At 39.9% G+C, this 21,786-nt stretch overlaps 1 protein-coding gene across 3 annotated transcripts in view; it reads left to right on the top strand.

Moving 5' to 3' along the window:
* VGLL4 (vestigial like family member 4) overlaps positions 1-21,786 on the top strand; it is a 168,568-nt gene that overhangs the window by 68,091 nt on the left and 78,691 nt on the right. The window contains exon 1 of one of the 3 annotated variants that reach the window (XM_030307416.2): positions 18,034-18,644. The exons of the other annotated variants lie outside the window; for them this stretch is intronic. Coding sequence (XP_030163276.1) covers positions 18,563-18,644 — 82 coding nt within the window. The 5' untranslated portion in view covers positions 18,034-18,562. Of the gene's footprint in view, positions 1-18,033; positions 18,645-21,786 lie in introns of those variants that run through there. 3 annotated transcript variants of the gene reach the window in all.

Below are 21,786 nucleotides of genomic sequence, written 5' to 3'. Positions count from 1 at the left end.
TCTTAGGCTTCTTTCTAGAAAATCTACAGCAAACATGTGCAAATCTTGTACTTACCCTTGAACCAACCACTGTGATTTCTTGCAGCCTGTCCTCTGTATACCCAGTGGCGTTTTTATTCACGTCTGTTTCTTTTATTGCTTTTAATGCAGCATCCATTTCCGTCACAGACTACTTTTTTTCTATTTCTTTCCTGAACTCTGCTGGCTATCTTTTCATCTCCCCGTGTTGTCATCCTGTTTCTTAAAAATAGAGCTCTTACTTCAGAGAGGTTATGCCTTTTCTTCTTCTTTTTTTGGTATATATCACAGAGATATATTGGTTCATAACTTTCAAAATTCTGTGCACCGTAATTTCCCTGGTGTGTTTTAACACCTTGTTACTTTTCTTTCCTTCTTTTATCTTGCATCATTTGGTGATAGTTCGTTTCTCATTATTACTCAAAAAATTTTTTTTGATGTTTATCTATTTTGAGAAAGAGAGAAAAGGTGAGTAGGGGAGGGGAAGAGAGAGAGGGAGAGAGAGAATCCCTAGCAGGCTCCATACTCAACGTGGAGCACGACTCAGGACTTGATCTCTCACGAGCATGAGATCATGACCTGAGCCAAAATCGAGAGTCAGAAACTTAACTGACTGAGCCACCGAGGCACCCCTCATTCATATCTAGTTTTAAATGGGGCTTGTTCCTTCTGTGGTAGCAATTTGCTGAATGTTGGTGATTGGGGAGCGTTTGGGAAAAGTGCTGGTGCCGTTAGCTCGCAGCGCTTTGTTATCGGCACTCCATCCTGAGGGTGTTCCTCCTTCCCAGCAGAGCAGGAATTTGGGCTGCCCCACAAAATAGGTATACCCAGGTCCTTCTTACTCAGTGCTTGCATAAACAAACAAGCCAGGTGTATGTTTTCATTTGTGTGAAGACATTCGTGTATGATAGCTTAGCTGTTTTGTCCCACAGCTACTCTGATGAAACAGAACCATGCAGTGGACTGTTTGTGATGCTGTTTGGTGTTCTGTGTTCTTGATCTATTACGGAAGCAGAGCTGAAATGAAAGTTCCATTAAAATAAAGCTTGAGTCTTAGAATGTCAAAGTTTTTTAATTTTAAGAATTCAATGTAAATGATTTTTCACCAGCATTTCATATGCCCAGGTCCCCAAAGAGACAGATAACATTTTTTAAACCTATGGCACTAATTGCACAAAAAAATCCTACTGGACTAGAGATACGCTAAAGTGTGCAAGATGAAACTCAGATTTTGAAATTGGGATTGTTTCAGAATTTGAAGAACAGTCTATAGTACAAAGGCAGGAATTTTCATAGTGAATAGAAATCCAGTAGAAAGAGAATTTGGCATGTATTGGGCGCCTACTGGTGCTAGATTTTTTTTTATCAGATTTTTATTTTATTTTATTTATTTTATTTTATTTTATTTTATTTTATTTTATTTTATTTTATATGAAATTTATTTCATATAAAAATGGTTTCCATACAACACCCAGTGCTCATCCCAACAGGTGCCCCTCTCAATGCCCATCACCCACCGTCCCCTCCCTCCCACCCCCCATCAACCCTCAGTTTGTTCTCAGTTTTTAAGAGTCTCCTATGGTTTGGCTCCTTCCCTCTCTTTTTTTTTTTTTTTTCCTTCCCCTCCCCCATGGTCTTCTGTTAAGTTTCTCAGTTTCTCAGGATCCAGTGAGATAAGTCATACAGAGAAAGACAGATACCATATGTTTTCACTCTTATGTGGATCCTCAGATTTTTTTTTGTAAATGTTTTAATTTTATTTATTTTTTTTATTTTTTTATTTTTTTATTTTTTTTTTTCAACGTTTATTTATTTTTGGGACAGAGAGAGACAGAGCATGAACGGGCGAGGGGCAGAGAGAGAGGGAGACACAGAATCGGAAACAGGCTCCAGGCTCTGAGCCATCAGCCCAGAGCCCGACGCGGGGCTCGAACTCCCGGACCGCGAGATCGTGACCTGGCTGAAGTCGGACGCTTAACCGACTGCGCCACCCAGGCGCCCCTTAATTTTATTTTTGAGAGAGAGAGAGACAGAGTGCAAGTGGGAAAGGGGCAGAGAGAGGGAGACACAGAATCTGAAGCAGGCTCCAGGCTCTGAGCTGCTGGCACAGAGCCAGACACGGGGCTCGAACCTACAAACTATGAGATCATGACCTGAGCCGAAGTCAGCCGCTTAGCCAACTGAGCCACCCAGGCACTCCTGGGCTATTTCAGAGTTAATAAGCAAAGAGGTTGACTCTCAGGGACCTCTTGGTCTGTAGGGAAGATAAAGCCATGTATGATTATAACAGACTGTATTAAATAGCATGTTAGAAGCGGTGGCATCCAAGGAGAATGATTAGTCTTTTTTTAAATGTTTATTTTTGAGAGAGAGAGAGAGAGAGAGAGAGAGAGACAGGGTGAGTGGGGGAGCAGCAGAGAGAGAGGGAGACGCAGAATCTGAAGCAGGCTCCAGGCTCTGGGCTGTCAGCACAGAGCCCTATGCGGGGCTCGAACTCACCAATGGTGAGATCAAGACCTGAGCAGAAGTAGGATGCTTAACCGATGGAGCCACCCATAGAAAGATCAGTCTTTTGAGCGTGTTAGCATTCTCCCCATTTTTCAAAGATGGAGAGCCAGATCCAAGGCATTACATAATACATGTGTACTCACATAGCTGTTCTGGGACAGATCCAAGATTGGAACCTGCTTTTGACTAGCTCCTGGCCTCTTAGGATTGCACATTTTAAGTATTTCAATATTTGAAGTTACTTTTGCCCTGAGTAATGCCTGAAAGTTCACTTAATATGCCTCTGGAAATCTCATTGAGCTGTATCAAATATTTTATTTTGTTGATGTCTTAGGAAATACTGTTGGGAACGCTTTGACCCTCAAGCCTTCTTTGAAACTCTGTTCTTGTGAGGGTGCAGACAAATGCCACTCTCTTTATGAAGCCATACCTACGTCTCTTCAGAAATAGGATCTCTCCCCCCTTTGCTTCCTATTGTTTGTCTGTAGTTCTTGTTGTCTGTCTTCAGTTGGAAGCTCTTCAAGGACAGGGACTATACCTTATTTATGTTTGGGCCCCAGTCTCTTCTGGGCTGGTGAAGCGTTGTGAGCATTAACATGGCACTCTAGTGGTATTGTGTATGGATGTCTTGCTTGCCGTTTGTTTAGGGTCCCAAAGACAAGTGAACTGTGCTTGGAGCCACGAACGTTGTACCTGTGCTGGGTGGATTTTTACCTCTACTGTGATCCTGGGCAGGATCACTTTGTACCTGAGGCTTGGAGGGTAGGGGTCAGTTTGTATGGGTAGTGTTGTAGGATGGATGTCTCTAATTCTAGAGCTCAGCAACACTCTTTTATCAACAATAGAAATGCTATATAGTGTCTTCTAGCAACAGCCAAATAGAACTTTTCAGGTCTTCAGAATATTTTCACCTTCATGTACTCGGTGCACATAGTGGGCGTTTAAGTATTTTATAACTGCATGTTAGGCAAGTTATTCCCACTCTCTTATCTTTTGTTGCTTGCTGACTAAATGTGCATTTACAAGTGAGAATAGAAGGCTTGATTTTTCTTTCATGGAGATGAGTGGGCCACGTGCCAGGTGTTAAAAGAAAGGTCTAGAAAGAGTTCATGTGTTTCTTTTCTGGCCTTCCCAGTTTATTAAAATGGGCAGCTGGTTCTTTAATTAATCATGATATTCGATCAGTGAACACGCTGCAGTGCTCTGCCATAGGATGATTGGAAGGTTTGATTAAACACGAGAAGGAAAGCGTTTTTTTTTTTTTTTTCAACGTGTCAGCCTTCCAAAGGAAAATGTATTGGGGTACCTTTCCTTGGTGGTTCCAGGCCAAACTAGAAGTATTTTAGCCTGCTCTTTGGAAGCAGATGTATTTTTAGAGCATCTGTAAATAAAATACGGTCATTTGGTTATTTGTGCGGGAAATGGCACTCAGTGTGCAGGTGCAAAGCTGTGTTTTCTCATGTTTCTCCTTCTCTTTTTAAAACTTGTTTTACTGGGAAAATGGAGAAGAAAGAGCAGGAAGAATCGTTTGTTTTGATGCCATGTAAATTGGCATTAGTGCAACAAGGATCATAATTTTCTTCTTGGCAGCGTGTACCGCGGGGCTGTTAGCACAGATATTCTGTAACAGGAATCCTTGAACAAGTAGAATTTCAAAGAACACTGAGAGCCATTCAAAAGTAATAGGATTATATGTGAAACGTTTAGGGGTGGTTAGGCTGCTTAACCCTCTAGTAACTAGCCTTACCTGGAACTAAAGACAACCAGGAATTTTAGATCTTTTCGTTTTTTAAAAGTTTGTTTATTTGAGAGAGAGAGAGAGAGAGAAAGGGAGAGCAAGAATGAGTGGGCGGAGGGGCAGAGGGAGAGGGAGACACAGAATCTGAAGCAGGCTCCCGGCTCGAGCTGTCAGCACAGAGCCCAAACACATGAACTAGGAGATCATGACCTGAGATAAAGTCAGCTGCTTAACTCACTGAGCCACCAGGGCGCCCCTAGATCTTTTCATTCTTATTGAGCTGAAAAGCCAGATCTCCTCTAGGTAGTGGTGGCTTGGCTCGCCTTCGTGTTCTCCCCAAGAAATGTAGAACTTTTGGTTACTTTAAGCCCTCTTGCCCTTTGTTACTATTGTTAATTCAAACTACCAGGAAATGATCTAAACAATATCTTCATGTCCTTTGTTAGGGTAAAAGTGTGTGTGTGTGTGTCCTCTTTTTTTTTTTTTTTTTTCCCTGGGAAGTATAGCACACACACTCTCTCCACATGCCTTCACGTCGGAAAAACCTAAGAAAAACCTCCATAAACTCAGCAGCAACAGCCATCTCTAAGTAATAATTACTGCCATTTATTATCCAAAACATGAAATTCTGTCTTGAGATTGCAAATGAACGTGGCAGCCTAAGGTTGGGTATGGATGAAGGGCAAAAGGGAACAGAGGAATTACCCAGAACCTTAGAATTTTAAGGCTGATGGATGCACCATAGAGGTTGAAGGAAGAATGTTGTTTATTGAAGGGGGATGTATGGTGCATTAGAAAGAAGAAATGAGGCTTGGGGAAATATGTAAGTAAAGGAAGTACATTTGTGTGAGGTCAGCTGAGTAAATCCGCTGTGGTGTCAGATCCCTGTTTTTAAGGCAGTCTGCAGGAGAAGCTTTTGTTCCATTTAAATAATGGAGAAGTAGTCGCTGTGATTTTTAAATATTTGACAGCTTTTAGGGTAAGGTTGCTAAATTTAACTGAACATGCATCAAGGTCATATTTTTAAAGTTAAAAAAGATGTGTGCGGATTCCTTTGGGTGTGCAGATTCCTTTGCAGATCCACAGCTGTCTTAAATTACTTTTCCGTCCTCAGGATGCACAGAAGAGGTATGTGGCAGGGGCATTCCTGGACTCTCAGAAATCCACATAGGTCTAATTAAGCATAAGGAAACTGCTAACCAGCAAAAAGTCGACCTTTGTTCCCGCGTTTTTATAGATGTTTCTGTTTGAAGTTCTTTGGGAGTCGGGAGTGGGCAGGGCAGTCTAATGTCTGAACAGGCTCTGCTTCTCCTCACGGGATACCAAGAAACCTCATCATCTGTGGAAAGAATGGCAGTAATTATTCACTCCATTTGTATGTGCTTTGTAATTCATGCATCGCTGTAATAGCTGTCCTTCCCTGGGTCCTTGGCTGCCCTATGTAATGGGCAAGTGAAGTTTTATCATCCTTCTTTTGCAGATCAGGAAATTGAGGCTGGAAGAAGGAAAATTCTCTAGGGGATAGGAACCTAACTTTTCTGACTGACTCTAGTGCTTTTTTCCTACTGGAATGCCAGTCTGAGATTGCATAGTGCAAGGGGTAAGCTTATCATGGCTATCAGCTTCCAGTTTTACCTTCTTTCTCCTCTTTTGCCTCCCCATTCCTGGCTTCCTCTGTGGATGGCCCTATTCCCCTACAGCCCTTCCTCCTTGGATTAGCCCTTAATTCCTAGGCCCTCTTCTCCCTTTCCTTAGGGTCTGTCTCCCCTCCCCCCCCTCCCTCCAGGGCTGTGGTTTACTCTTCCTGGGTCCACAGTACTCACTGATTCCTCAGGAGGCTGGAGTATCGCTAGTCTTCTAAGTCTGGTTAGAAACCTAGTTCTATATTGATCACCTACCAGGTGCCAGACAGTGTGTAATGGACTGGGGAAACAGTGATAAGATAGATATTAATCAGAGGACCATACCAGTGTGACATTACAGCTGTCTAAGTCCTCTGAAGGGAGATTCATGGTGCTCTAAGTCACTAAAAATTCACCATCACCAGCCTTGACTAGACATACACACTGTGGAAATGCTACTCTGCTCCACCAGTAAATGCCCTGTCTTGTTTCCAGGACCCCTCACACACTACACACCCTTACCCACGTGAGGATAAGTAGGAAAGCCTGGTGTATGCATTTCAGGTCTCAAAACAGTTGAATATTGGCGGTTTATAAATTTCTGGTTTTATTCTGGCTACTGAACGTCAGTGGTTGAAGAAGGCTGAGAATGCGGGGGCTCAGTTGTCTCTTACACTGTGTAAAGTCAAATTATGGGGTTCACAGTCCAGCTTCTCAGTGGAAACGAGGTTGAGCTGTGTCTAAAGTTGGCTCACATCGCCCCCTAGTCCTGTCCAGGAGTAACTCATTGGGATGCCCTTGAACTCTGGAGGGTGTGAATGGCAAGGGGTTTCCTCAGCGTGATGCTCTTTTACTAATTTCAACTCAACATCCCCAGTGCAGAACTCCTGAACCTCAGGGGGACGGGCCACATGTGAGAATTATATGGGGAGCTATTTTTAAACTGTACTGAGCACAGCTGTTTCCTGGGTGTAAATTCAAAATACATCTTTCAGGGCCCCACTGTGTCCTTCCCCAGATTTATTAAATCACCTTCCAGATATGGCTTTCAGAGCCTCCTGGGTGATGTGTATCCAGGATTGGAAACTGCTCTTCTGGCCAGTGGATTTCTGGTGGCCCTAAGACTGTAACGCCCTCTCAGATAGAAGCATCAGTGAAAACGTTGAAGGATGGTTGACAGGGCAATGCATGTAAATCCATCCTTGGAAAAATTGAATTGTTTGTGTTGTGAAGAGAATTTGATGTTATTGACTGTTATTTGACTTAATTGAATATTTGCAATCAAAACCTCTTTATTCTACTTGATACTAAATATAGTTGACTGGGTGAAAAAAATACAGTCTGAACCATCTGCTCGCTTTATGAGGACTCTTGTTTTCCCTCACTGGGGTTTTAGGTCACTAATCCAGGGAACTTTAAATGCCTACTCCTGTAGGAGTTTAGGAGTATGTTTAGGCATACCCAGCAAGAAATAAGACATGACCTAACTTCAGAGAGCTCACAGTGTTGTGGGGAAGATGTATTTGTTTAAAAATTTTAAGGTACAGTTCTTACAGGTGCGTGTTAATCTTAACATTGCCAATGATTTATTTTTTAGACCCAGTTTTTATTCAGTGGCATTTTGCAAAGCTAATGTGAAACTCATCCCTTGCAAGTCAACAATCCTTGTGGACTTAAAAAACTCTCCTTATTTTTAGTAAACGTAAGACCTTCGGTGTAGTGAAAAAGCACAGCTTCAGATCCAGACCTACCACTGTTGTGTGAGTTTGGACAAGACACTTAGCCTCTCTGATACCTGTTTCCTCATCCTCTAAAACTGTGATAGTACCTACCTAGTAGCATGGTTGTGAGGATTAAAAAAGAAACAAGGTATGCGAAAGAAGGTAATGCTGCGCCTTCGACCATGCCCAACATGCAGCATGTGTCCTTTGTCTTCTGTCCCTTCAACTTTAGGGAGAAAATAACCTATTGAGAAAATAAGAAATTGGCTTCTTGAGCTGTACCAGCCGTTGATTGTATGGCTAAGGAGAAAAATTCTAATAATTGTTTGCTTAAACCAGGGTTTTTTGATAATGACATCATTGCCATTTTGGCCTAGCTAATTCTTCGTTGTGGGGGCTGCCCTCTGTATTGTAGCATGTTTGGCAGTGTCCTTGGCCTCCATCTGTTAGGTGCCAGTAAGCGCTCCCAAGTTATGACAACCAGGCATCGCCCAGTGTCCCCCAGGTGGGGGGCAGCACAACTGCCTGGTTAAGAGGCACTGGCTTAGACTCTTTCCCTCTGTCCGTGTGGTGAATCCTGTCCTTCTGCCTCGTACGAGCATTTAGGAGTTTTACTATCGGGCAGGGAAGCGCAAAGTAAAACCGCAGTGTGGCTGGTCCACACTTAGCAGAGTAGTGGGAATGAAAAGGTGGAAAAGCAAGGATGTGGAGCACCCTAAAGTCCCTACGCTCCGGCAGGTGTATGTATTGGTACAACTGCTGCGTTGTCACTGTGTCCAACTACACTTGTGCGTCAACATGGTGTGTCAACTATACTTCAGTGGAAAAGATTTAAAAAATGTAAAGCTGTAAAAAAAATAAAGTGGGAAGACATATATTAATCTGATTTCAGTTCTCACCAGAAACAAACAAACAAACAAAACCCAAGGCAGCCGTACGCTCACCAAAGACATGTGCTAAGAATATTGGTGGCAAACATAATTAGAATAGCCCCCAAATAGAAACTGCCGAGATGCCCATCAACAGTGAACTGGAAGAAGTGTCGTCTCTTAGGGCAACAGAATGCTATACAGCAGTGAAGAGGAATGAGTTTTCAGCCACATATAGAAATAAAGGCACCACTCATAAACAAGTTGAGAGAATCCAATCACAGAAGCGTACATGGCACACATAGAAGAGTACATGGTTCTATTTGTATGAAGTGGTCCAACTAATTTACACTGTTAAAGCTTAGGATAATGATTACCTTATGGAGGTAGTTACTAGAAGGGGGCACAGGCAGGGAAGCATTAAAATTCTCTTTTAAAATGCCTGGTGTGGGATCTGTGTTCTAGACTGGATCCTGACTGGGTGCATGGGTGATTTTGGAGGTGGAAAAATGCTGTGTACTAAAGCACTGTGAAGGCATATTGAACTGTTAATTGAAGATTGGGTCACATATTGGGACTATCAGTGATTTTAGTCCTTCGTATGTTAAATACCTGGGACTTTTCCTTCATTGGATTTCTTCTCTGATTTTTACCATGGAAAGCAGTTCTAGCCAACTGTGAAGGGATACATCTATGGGTGATTAGGATTTGTGAGAATGTGAATATCAGAATAATATTTTATTTGTGAGGGTCCTTTGGATGGGATTTACTGAACCTACGTTGTTGTTAGTAATGAAAACATCTAAAATAATAATAAAATGTTACAAGAAAACATTTGTGTCGTTAAGCATATAAGGTACTAGTTGTAAAACTAATGTTATGGTGTTTTGCAAGAGGTTTCTCCTTCCTTAAATGCTAATTGATTCAATTCCTTCTCCCAGTACTGATTTATTCTGATTTAAGACATAAGTCAAAGATGTTAGCTAAGTTTATCATGGTGATCACTTGGCAATGTATATATATATATATATGTATATGTGTGTATGTGTGTGCATGTAGATATATATATTGATTCACTATGTTGTACACCTGAAACCAATATAGTATATGTCAATTGCACTTCAATATATATATATATGTATATAAAATAGTGCTTTTAAATACTACTTATATCTTAAATCATGTTAATAAAGCAGAGTTCCTATTCAGTCATTTGAGAACAATTGAACTAGTTTTGTTGGTATTTTAATTTTTGCAGAGTTTAGTGACAGTTCAACTGTTTGCTAAAAGATATTTGCTGTGACTTTTAAATAAAATGGGAGGCTCATTGTGTGACTTTTAAATAAAATAGGCTCACTGTGTTTGAAATATAATGTATATCAGGTGAGAATGGCCCAAATTGTGCAGTTTGCCTTCTCAAAATTATCTTTTCATTTTAAAATTCACCCCTAGAGGGTGCTGTTGTATTGAAAGTTTAAATCTTTGTTTTGAAGAACCATTTTAAAGTTATTTTTAGAGTACTGTACATATATTTGTGTTAAAGTACTACTATATTACAGCAAATAATCTACTAATACTTAATTGAAGTTGAGAGTGTTTTGGGGAGCCTGAACTCTCTCAGTCAATGGAGCGTGCAGTGATCTTGGGTCGTGAATTTGAGCCTCATGTTGGGTATAGAGATTACTTTAAAAATAAAATCTTAAAGTTGAGAGTGTTTTAACTTAGAAATGGCACTATTTTATTCACAATAAAAGTCAAGACATATAGCTTAATGGTTTTTGCTTTTGTGAAAAATTTGACAAAATACTGTTTATTTTTCATCATTTCACTGTGAGCAGCTCCAAGTTAGAGAAATAAACAATATTTTACTGTATACTTAGGAAGTCTTTCCTTGAAAGGAAATTCAGTGATCTAGGAAGCCTAATAGATATGTAGGTTCACCTCATGGATACTTGAGGCATTTGAAAATTGTTTTGTTTTGGTATCTCCTTCAGCTCAACAGCTATGTTTTTGAAGACCTACTGTGTGCAAAGCAGCCTTTATAAACTGGTTGGGGAGAGATACATAAATTATCTCATAGTCTCCCTTGTTTTAGAATTAAGCGCAGTATATCTAAAATAAGGTGGAATGATACAGATTAATCTGAGCTAATGGGGTTCTTAGAGAAGTTGGGATTGTAGCTAGGCCTTTAATGAGCCACAGAACTTTACATTCTAAATAATAGTTAACAGAAAAGAAAGTTTGGTTTCTTAAGTCTTCTTTCTTCACACGCAGTCTAGGTTCATTTAAGACTTTTGATTTTAAGACATTTTAAGACTAGGTTCATTAAGACCTTTGTCTTAGTAATTACTATAATTAGATAAAAAAGGGAAAGTGCCTTGACCAAGGAAGTGTTGTGCAAGCATCAGCATCATCTTTACTCTTGCTGCTGTCGTATTATTTTGAGGAATGTACCCATAAATGGCAGTGGATTCTAGAGATGCTTTGAAATATTTTTAGACAGCCAACTTCTTGTTCAACTGATACATTAAGTCAAGGTATAGTCAAGCTTCCTTTCTTCTTTTGGTTAGGTCTGTTGTGATTGTTATATATCAGGCTACAGTGATTTGAAGAGAATAAATGCTCAGTAAAGAGAATACTTTAAAATAAAAACACTAGCTAAGTATCTAACTTAGAATCCTGGGAAGAAGAGAGCAGTTAAATCCTCTGGAGGAGCCAAATAACGCAGTAGGGTTATTTATATTTCCCAGTGTCTTTGAAGAGATTATTGTTAGACTTAACATTAAAATATTCCCTTCTCCATACATGTCCCCTGATGCTTATAACAGCATTGTCTACAATAGCCAAATTATGGAAGCGGATTAAGTGTCCGTCGATGGATGAATGGATAAAGATGACGGGGTGTATGTGCACAGTGGAATAAAAGAGGATGTAAACTTGCCATTTGCCACAACATGGATGGAGCTAGAGAATATTATGCTAAGTGAAGTAAGTCAGTCAGAAAAAGACAAATATCATATGATTGTGCTCATATGTGAAATTTAAGAAAGAAAACAAATGATTATAGGGAAAAAAAAGAGCAAGAGAGGCAAACCAAGAAACAGACTCTTAACTATACAGAGAACAAACTGATGGTATTAGAGGGGAGTTGGGTGGGGGATGGGTTAGATAGGTGATGGGGGACTAAGGAGGGCACTTGTTGTGATGAGCACTGGGTGTTGTATGAAAGTGTTGAATCACATATACACCTGGAACTAATACTACTCTGTATGTTAACTAACTGGAATTTAAATATAAAAACTTAAAAAAATCCAAATGAAAAAAAAGTTCCCTCTCTCTACATGTTCTAACGACAGCATTTTGTTTTTAAAAAAAGTGTCTGGAGAGTGAATTTGATCTCCCAGCTTTTATTAAGCAGCTCCCAGTTTTGGTGATTCTATTCTGAATTGGTAATCCACTCTGTAGCAAATCCAGCGATTTAACCTAGTAACCAGCCTGGGCTGCTGTCACCATTTGGCCATCATTTTCCCACTAAGATGTTGAGATGCTGCCATGGTGAATACTTAGGGAGCGCTTAGTGTATGCTGTGGGGAGCTTTATACCAAAAACTGAAGTTCCATTTTTTCTCTCCAGAAGCTTAGGGTCTGTTTGGGGAATCGATACTAATACATGAAATAACTAGTAAACAACAGAAGACAGAAAGTATATGCACACATGTCTACGTGTTCTGAAAGTTGAAAGTACAGGGAATTTCTCTTTTTTAAAAAAATTTTTTAATGTTTAGTTATTTTTGAGAAAGAGAGAGAGAGACTACGAGCAGGGGAAGGGCACAGACAGAGGGAGACACGGAATCCGAAGCAGACTCCAGGCTCCGAGCTGTCAGCACAGAGCCTGACGTGGGGCTTGAACTCATGGAGTGTGAGATCATGACCTGAGCTGAAGTCAGATGCCCACCTGACCGAGCCACCCAGGCACCCCAGTACAGGGAGTTTCTTTTTAGTTTCTTTAGGACATCTTTGAATAAACATCTTAAACGTCTTTGAATCTTACAAAGGTCTCATGTTTGGCATCTTTAGTTGTTAAATCTAAATTAAAAGGGTGTATTGTGTTGTTAAACAAACAAACAAACATATGATTCACCACTTAGGCCTCACCAGGGCATGTTTTCTCATTATGCACCTGCTTTTTAATAAGTGGGGAACCTGCACCCTCACCTTGATTCTGTATGGAAATATACTCTTTGTAGGTAAATTAGAAATACAGAAAAATGTCAAAAATGCCCGTCACTCAAAGACAGGCACTGTTATTTTGATACTCTTTACTGTCTCTTTAAGACATACACTTTTTCTCTATGTATGTGTATATATTCATTAATATAGAAGCAAAATTGGTGTCCAGAATACACACTGCTTTTATATCCTATTTTGATGGTATTCAGTTAACCTATGTAGTACTGTTATACAGTACATAGTATAGCACTTCCTCGTGTCATTCTATTTTTTTTTTCTAATTTTTTTTAACCTTTTATTTATTTTTGAGACAGGGAGAGACAGAGCATGAACAGGGGAGGGTCAGAGAGAGGGAGACACAGAATCTGAAGCAGGCTCCAGGCTCTGAGCTGTCAGCACAGAGCCCGACGCAGGGCTCGAACTCACGGACTGTGAGATCATGACCTGAGCCGAAGTCAACTGCTCAACTGACTGAGCCACCCAGGCGCCCCTCGTGTCATTCTATTTTTGAAGGAATTATAGCCGCATAATATTCTGTCGTTAGTATCCGTAGCTTGATATGATGTCAGACTGCTTTGTAGAAAGGCATTTTCTGTTTATATTTCAGTAGCAGTAAACACAAATTCTGGCATCTCACCTCACCAGCATGAAATAAGATGCAAAAGTCTTTTTTGTTGAATTAGGCAGATACAAAATCACTTGATTTTTAAAAATGTATTTCTTTATGAATAAGGTTGAATAGTTTTCAAAAATGTATTGGTTATTCATTTCTTTCTTTTGTTCTTTGCTCATTTAAAAAATATTTAGATTCTTTTGTTAACTTGTTTTAAGTGTTCTTTATGGAGTGCCTGGGTCGCTCAGTCGGTTAAGCGTCCGACTTTGGCTCAGATCATGGTCTCACAGTTCGTGAGTTCAAGCCCTGCATCGGGCTCTGTGCTGACAGCTCAGAGCCTGGATCCTGCTTTGGATTCTGTGTCTCCCTCTTTCTCTGCTCCTCCCCCGCTCATGCTCTGTTTCTCTCTCCTTCAAAAATAAATAAAAACATTAAAAAAAATTTTTTTAAATGTTATTTATGAAAAACATTGATCCTTCATCTACCATGATATACGTTACAAATGTATTCTTCTGTTTTGTTGTTTTACTTCATTTTATGGTTTTCAAATGTACAAAAACCTAATAAACTTTGTATATTCAAATTCTTCAATATTTTCCTCTGTAATCTCTTTCTTTGATTTAAGGTGTTTTTGTTTCAGGCTTAGAAATTGTTTCCCTGTTCCAAATTAGATAGTCTGAACATATTGTTACTGTTTTTTTTGTATTAAAAAATTTTTTTTTAATGTTTATTTATTATTGAGAGAGAGACACAGAGCGTGAGCAGGGGAGGGGTAGAGAGAGGGAAGACACAGAATCTGAAGCAGGCTCCAGGCTCTGAGCTGTCAGCACAGAGCCCGATGCAGGGCTCGAACTCAAAAACTGTGAGATTATGACCTGAGCCGGAGTGAGTCGCTCAACCAACTGAGCCACCCAGGCTCCCCTATTCTTACTGTTTTTAAAGTTTTTCAGCAAAAACTTTATTGCATTATCAGTATAGTGCTACTTATTCTGTACCAGGATCACCCCCAAAATGTTCTTTGCTTTATATTTTAAATATCTAATAGATCAAATTTCTTTAGTGTTTAAAAAAAAAAAAGGTAGACCTTCTTACCTGGCTTTTTTGTGGGTAAAATTTACAACCATCTTTCCAGTTTCCTTAAAAACAATTCTGTTGGTACTTCAATTATGAGTATATTATTAGCCTGCAAATGAGCTTGAGAAGCATTGACATTTTCCAGTATTTGGATTGCAACCTGAAGTGCATTAAGAATCTCGATGAGTGTTCCTCAAATGTCAGAACTTGTGGCACCAAAAGATATCGACAGAATCCAGTTTGGGAAACCTTGTTAGGTAATACAGTGTGTGCTGGGGTGGGCGGTTGGATGGGGAATCTACCTGTGAATCCTACTGTGTAACCTTACTGATTTTATTCAACAAGTGTTCATTGATGGCCTACCATGTGGCAGGTTTATGCTAGACCTTGAAGAAGCGAAGAAGCCATAGTTCTTGCTCTTGAAGTCTAGACGTGGTTAGAAGTATATACCTGGTAGGATGATAGGGGCAGGGAGTGAGGACATGGAAGGAAGGGGTTCCCATTGGATGAGAGGGGCGTATGCCAAGTCTTAAGAGAAGAATGGGTGTGTTTGCTGGGTAGACAGGCCAGAAAAGTCTTGGACAAAGAGAGAACATATGCACTGAGAAGTGAAACAGTGTGATTTTAAAGTAGGCAATTCAGTGTGCTTCAAGCACGAGGTGAAAGATGTGTGAAGCTGGGCTGAAGGCCGTCGCTGTGGAGGGAGTTCACTGTGCTGCAGTCTGGCCGTTGTAAGTAGCCAGCCATCTGCACAGGGCTTCTCACACCCTCTGGGTGGAAAACTAGGGTTTTCGTTTTTTGTTTTTTTTTTCCTGCCAGGCTTTATTGATACTTTGTAAAATACAACGAAACTCAATAACTAGAAATATGGAAAAAATAAACCCTCATTTAAAAATTTTTATTTAAAAAAATTTTTTTTAAATGTTTATTTATTTTTGAGACAGAGAGAGACAGAGCATGAAGGGGGAGGGGCAGAGTGAGAGGGAGACACAGAATCCAAAGCAGGCTCCAGGCTCCAAGCTGTCAGCACAGAGCCCGACGCGGGGCTCGAACTCACGGACTGTAAGATCATGACCTGAGCCGAAGTTGGATGCTTAACTGACTGAGCCACCCAGGCGCCCCTAAAAAAATTTTTTAAAGTAATCTCTGTACCCAATGTGGGGCTCGAATTTACAACCCCAAGATCAGGAGTCGCATGTTCTATCTACTGAATCAACCAGGCGCCCCAGCGCTCATTTTTTAAAATGAAGATTTAAGAGACATAAAATTACTCTGTCAAACTGCTATAAAAATTTGGAAATGTGCACTCTCCATTTCTGTATCTCTCTCTTACGGATAGTAGCATCCATTTCTTGAACCCCTCTGTGGACCACTCGTGAGTAGCACCACACTGGCTTCCTACATGAGTAGGGAAGATGGGTCTGGGTGCTGGGAATTTTGCCACAGATCATTCTGAACACAAATCAAGGTACACTTATGGAACCCACTCAGGCTGAGAGAATCCCATTGTAAGTGACACAGGGTCATTTAGGGGAAGTTACTAAGTACTCCTATCTTTACAACTGTTTTTGTTTAAATCTGGTTAAAGCACTATATTTTAAGTTTATTTTTGAGAGAGACAGAGACAGTGTGAGTGGGGAGGGGCAGAGAGAGAGGGAGAGAGAATCCCCAGCAGGCTCTGCACTGTTAGAACATGGTGTGGGGCTCAAACTCACAAACCATGAGATCATGACTTGAGCCGAACCAAGAGTCGGATGCTTAACCGAATGAGCCACCCAGGAGCTCCTAAAACCACTATATTTTTAAAAAAGAAAACCTTCTCAGAAGAAGGGTTTAAAATGAAGTATCGTAAGGGGGGTAATTTTTTTTCCCCCTCAGATAAAAGCAGTGGTTTTCAACCTTGATTGCATATTAGAATCACCCAGGACTCTTCAGAAATGATACAGACCATGGGTCTCACCTCCTCAGATTAGTTTGGGATGCCACCTCAGCACTAGGATTTTTTTAAAGTCCACATTAATTCTAATACGCAGCCAGCTTTCTCCCATAGGGGACAGGCTAATGACTCATCATGTTTTTTGATTGAGACCTTATGTCAAAGAACAGCACAGTGATTGTACTCTACAACTATCATTTGAATTTGATCTGATGCTTAAAGATATTGAGATTGTTTGAAATGCAATAATCTGTGTATAGTAGATGCTCTAAGAGCTTTTTTCTGACCCTCCCTGCCAAATGCCGTTTTAATTATAATTGATAGTATATGTATCTTTTCAGCATAGCTTATTCAGACTCTAGGATATGTAACCTAGTGTTAATAAATACCCTTATAAATTAAAGCTTCATTTTTCTGTTGTCTGCTTCACCTACAGCTCTCCAGTTATGGCAGTAGTATTGGGTGTTGTATGAATCTCCTGATAAGACTTGATTAGAACAACTTGCTGTGTGCATGCCTATTATCCAAAATGCAACTGTCGCTGGATTTTTTAACATATAAGCCCTTGAAATTATTTATTCAACTCTTATTTTAGCATATTAAAATTTCAGGTCTTGGTCTACAGTATAACACATTCCTTGATATTTTCTAAGTCTCCAAATAGCATACAATAATATCAACATATGAACACTTCCTTTGGTGAATTATTATTCTATTTGTGGGGCCAAGAGCTAGCTACAGTCTGCAAAGATAAAACTATTTTTCTTCCTATTTGCTGGTGTGCTCTTCATGTGCCAAAGGCTCTGAACGTTCAGTGATTTACTCATTCAGTAAACAGCTTTTGGGTACCTGCTTGTGCTAGATATTGGAGATATGCAAAGTTTAAGGCTCCGGTCCTTCCAGTAAGGAACAGCATAGCAGCATGCTACTAGCCACGAATACACAGATGGAACAGCTTTCATATGTACAAAATGAAAATAATTTTATTCTGCCCCACACCCCATAATTTCAAGTAGGCATTTGGTTTTGGGTATATCAGTCTTACTTGCTTAATCGCCCCTCTCTCTCTGTTTCTTCTTTCTCTCTCTTTCCCTCCTTGTTTTTTTTTTGTTTTTTTTTGAAAAGTTATTAGGGGAAAAAAAATCCTAAAACTAGTTCTACCAACTATTTTGGGGTCATGGGCCAGTTATTTAATCCCTCTGAGCTTCAGTTTCTTCTGCTGTAAAAAGGTGATACCATCCCTGCCCTGTTCATGTGAGTTGTTATGAAGATTATGAGAGAAGTTACATGTTAACATTAACATCAAAATTTGAAACACTGTTAAAGTAAAAATGGATATTATAAAACAGTTTTGAAAGAAAAAAGGAGCCTTACAAATATGGGTGGAATATATCCCACAGCAAAACCACTGTGGGTTTCTGAACCCCAACAGGAAGGTACAGCAAAGTTAAGTTCCACGGACGTTTGCTTCCATGATGGATTTTTTACTTTTTACTCAGCTCCTGAAAAAGAAACTTCCTGGGTTTTCTTTCTCCTCCTCCGGTTGTGCAGTGGCAAGCCTGCTTCCCGTCAAGAGCAGCTCTGCACGGCCCCTCTGTGCAGGCTCTCCACCTCCTCTTTCTCTTTCTTTCAAACACTTAATACATTTAGAGACTGATCTTGTGCAGAAAATATCCCTGACATTTGAGGAGCTCCAGGGATTCAGTGAGCATGCTCCGTGCTCCCTCCCGCTGGGAAGAGGAAGCTCGTTTACATACGAGTCATACCAAGCATAGCCAGCATGTCAGCGCAGTTAACTTGCAGCGGGCTGTGAGGAAAGCGAGCGTGGCTTTGTCCTAGGAAATGTGCTTCGTGTTTTTCGTTTCCACTCCTTTTTTATTTCGAAGAAAGACTCGTAAAGACTTCAGAAACGGCTTCTAAGTGCTTGATTGAGGATACAAAACATAGACCATCTACAAATAAACCCTTGAAGGGTTTTGTGCGAGTTTGATTTTTTTTGTGCGTGTGTTTTTTTCCCCCCTCTTTTTTCGTTTTTCTTTTCTTTTTCTTTTCTTTCTTTCTTTTTTTTTTTTTTTTTTTAACTTTTACATACTTTGTTTTGATCATCTGAGGCTGGGCCTCCCGTCTTTGTGAAGTTTAAGAGAAAGCCAGGAGCTACTCAGCAGTAACTGATTTTTGAAACGTACTCTTTTGGGGCGAAAGCAGAGAGCTGGTTTTCTGTGCTAGCCCAATAAATGCTATTTATGAAGATGGATCTGTTGAACTACCAGTACTTGGACAAGATGAACAACAATATCGGCATCCTGTGCTATGAAGGTAGAGGTTCTGTTCTAGAAATTGCTCTTCCATTGCTTTTGTCAAGGCCACTCCTCCTTTAGGGTTCTGAATGCCTTCTGTGTATTTTGTTCTCTTTCTTTGGATTTCAGGGGGCTTTGAAAGGCGAGTGTCTGTTATGTACTATTTTCAATACAAAGTTTGTTGTTCCCTATCTTAGCCTTCAGGGTTACGGTGGGGGAGGGAAGGCGGTGAAATATAAACTGTTAAAAGTTTGCTTTTTGCTTGCAACATATTAACTCTTCAAATTTTTAACTCTTGATTATATGATTATTTTTTATTTCTGTTGCTGTTTTCTTTAGAGGAAGAACTTCCAGGACCCAGTAAAAGTTAAACGTGTTGGGGTTTTTTTTTTTTTTTTCTTTCTTTCTTTCTTTCCCTGCTTTGATACTTATTTTAAACCTACACTGTGGACAGTATTTATACTGTATTGCCGTCAGTGCTTTGGATTTTCATGGAGAGGGGAACGGAAAGTTACAGTGAGTTTTTGTTTTCAGGAGTGATTGTCCCAAACAATGAAGAATTTTTCTGTTCAGTTTAGGGGACTGGAAGGGCACCCATGTCACAAAGCACAGACTGGCTCTTTGTCTGACTTCCCATTTCCTGTACAGCGCTGAGAGAGTTCTGACATTGAAGGATGTTCCCTCCACACTCCAGTCCCTTGTGGAAGTGATTGCACAATGCACTAACCAGAAAGCTAAATTGAAAGAAAGAAAGAAAGAACCTACGCTAAATTCTTATTGTTTATTGCCTCCTGCTAATCCATGAGGTGTTTCCCCACTGGCTTGTAGTGTTTCAAGCTGTCTCTGTTAGTAGGAAGAAGAGAAAAAGTGATTTCTTAATCTGTTGGAACATTATCTACGTGCGATTTGAAAAAGTGGTAATGGCCAGGGTTTGAGTGGCCGGAGAGGCATCTCCGGGGGAATTCAGCTTGGCAGGAGGAGTGTTTTTTGTTGTAACCACATACAAATCGAGGAGGAGACATCTCCTTTCTGATTCAGGACGGGTAGTTTCCATGTTTTCTCTTAATAGTGAACTGAATGTTTCTTTTGAAAAAGAAAACATTGAAGAAACTTGAATTTTTCATGTAAAAATTGCAGGCCTGTTGTCTAATCAATTGAAAACTAACCCTTTCCCCTTCAAGGAAAATAAAATCTCATTCATACTGTTTTTTACTTAACTCTGTGGATAAAGATCTCATACTTAAGAATTTTTTTTAAGGTATATATTTTTAAACTCCTGCTTGTTCCATTAAAGAGATTTTTGGTGAATTGCTTTCTTTGAATCTGCTTCTTTGAGTAGCCTGTTGCTTCTGAAGTCACTCATTTAAAAGGCAGACACTCCTTTAAAATGTTGCTTGTGAAATTAACATACTGTAGTTTTTTAAACTTTTCTTTTTCTCAGTGAACAGGAAATCAAAACTTTCAAGGCAATATCTGTTGGCTTGTCTTTGTCGTTGAGTAATATGATATTTTCAAAACAGAACGTAATGATCAGCCTGAGAGAGGAGTATAGGGATTGCGAGGAAATTGATACCACATTAATTTTTTATATCTCCAGTTGGGGGTAGTGAGGAAAAGCTTATGGAAAACTTGTCCACGTTGATTTGTTGTTCCGTAGTGTGCAATGATACTCGAAAGTAGTCTGCTTGCAGCCCCCTGTCTATTTGGGAGGAAGAAACTTTGATTTTGAAAGTTGAGTAGATATGTAGAATGATTTGCTATAGTCTGTTTGGTTTAAACATCTGCTGCTATTTTCCTTACTACGAAAGTTAACATTATTTTAACACCAAAATAAATACACAGGAAATGAAGAAAAGCACAGCAAAATTTGAGTGGTGTTTATAGTGGGTAGTTTATGCCCTGGTGGTTTTCTTAGTATAAACACTGCACACATCTGCTCTGAACTCAAAGGGTGTTTTTGAAGATGAACATAAATCTCAGATGGGATTTTTTTTTTTTTTTTTTTTTTTTTGGTAAGAAAAGTAGGAACCTTTACTATTATTGTAAATCCAGTACTTTGGAAATGTTCGTATTAAACATAGCAGCTCACCAGCATTCCAGGGAAGTTATTTGGAAAATGGAACGTACAGTTGTAGGCAGCATTTGATTTCACTTAGGACACAGGCAAGTTTTCCATCTCTTAAGAATAAGGGACAATTTAATTTTCTGAAGTTTTGGTTTTAAAAATCAAGATGTTGATGGTTGTTCTTATTCTCTAGGTCAATTATACCATATTCCTGTGTATTGTACTTGGCTCTACTCTGCTAAATAAACCATGTGTCTGCACTGTCTTTCTTCAGCCTCTGTGGCAGTGTTCCCACAACTAGATCTTTTTTAGCCAATTATCTTGTAGCATACAAGGCCTTTCTAAAATCCCACATGGAAAGCGACTCCAGTGGCTCAGATGTGGACTCTGCTCGGTGACTGCTTTCTGTTCGGCGACTGCTGCTTTCACCTTAGTAGTCTGTAAGCATAATTGAAAAAAAAAATAAAGGAAGAAGGTTTGGGGTGGGGCCCACTGGTAGGAGAAGGAGAAGATTGGCAAAGGACAGAAAGAATCTAATTTCTGGAAACCAATTACCTTCATTGGTAATGGGCAAATTAGCAGAACTCTGCTTGTGTTAATGTGTCTCTTCAAAACCTTTATGGTTTGTTTCCACGACCCTCAATAGTTAACTTATGACCCTATTGAATGTTCAAATTATACCCACGTGAACCCCAATTTTGCCTCTCTCTCCGTGAAGAGGTCATAGGCCAACCTCAGCCTTCGTTTTTCCCCTGTGAACTCCTGAGAATAATCCACTAGTAGACTGGAAAGCTTCATGAAGGCAGGACAGTCTTTCTTGGGCACTACTGCATCCTGGAGTCCTGGCACGGTGCCCGATTTGGCTCTCAGTAAGTGGCTGACTCAAAAAATCCATGAAATCTCTCCACTGGTGGTGTAGTCCCTACTGTACAATTTAGCACTTCATTATAAAAATCTTGTATTCTCTAATTATCTCATAATTGCAGAGCTGTACAGGGCCTCTTAGATAGATCTTAGACATTTGACTTTTTTTTTTTTTTTTTTTTTTGGCCAAGGAAACTGAAGCCCAGAGAGGTAAGTTGTCCATTCAAGTGTA

This window comes from Lynx canadensis, chromosome A2, assembly GCF_007474595.2.
Source record: "Lynx canadensis isolate LIC74 chromosome A2, mLynCan4.pri.v2, whole genome shotgun sequence".
NCBI lineage: Eukaryota > Metazoa > Chordata > Mammalia > Carnivora > Felidae > Lynx > Lynx canadensis.
This window is presented reverse-complemented; position numbering and strand designations above follow the sequence as displayed.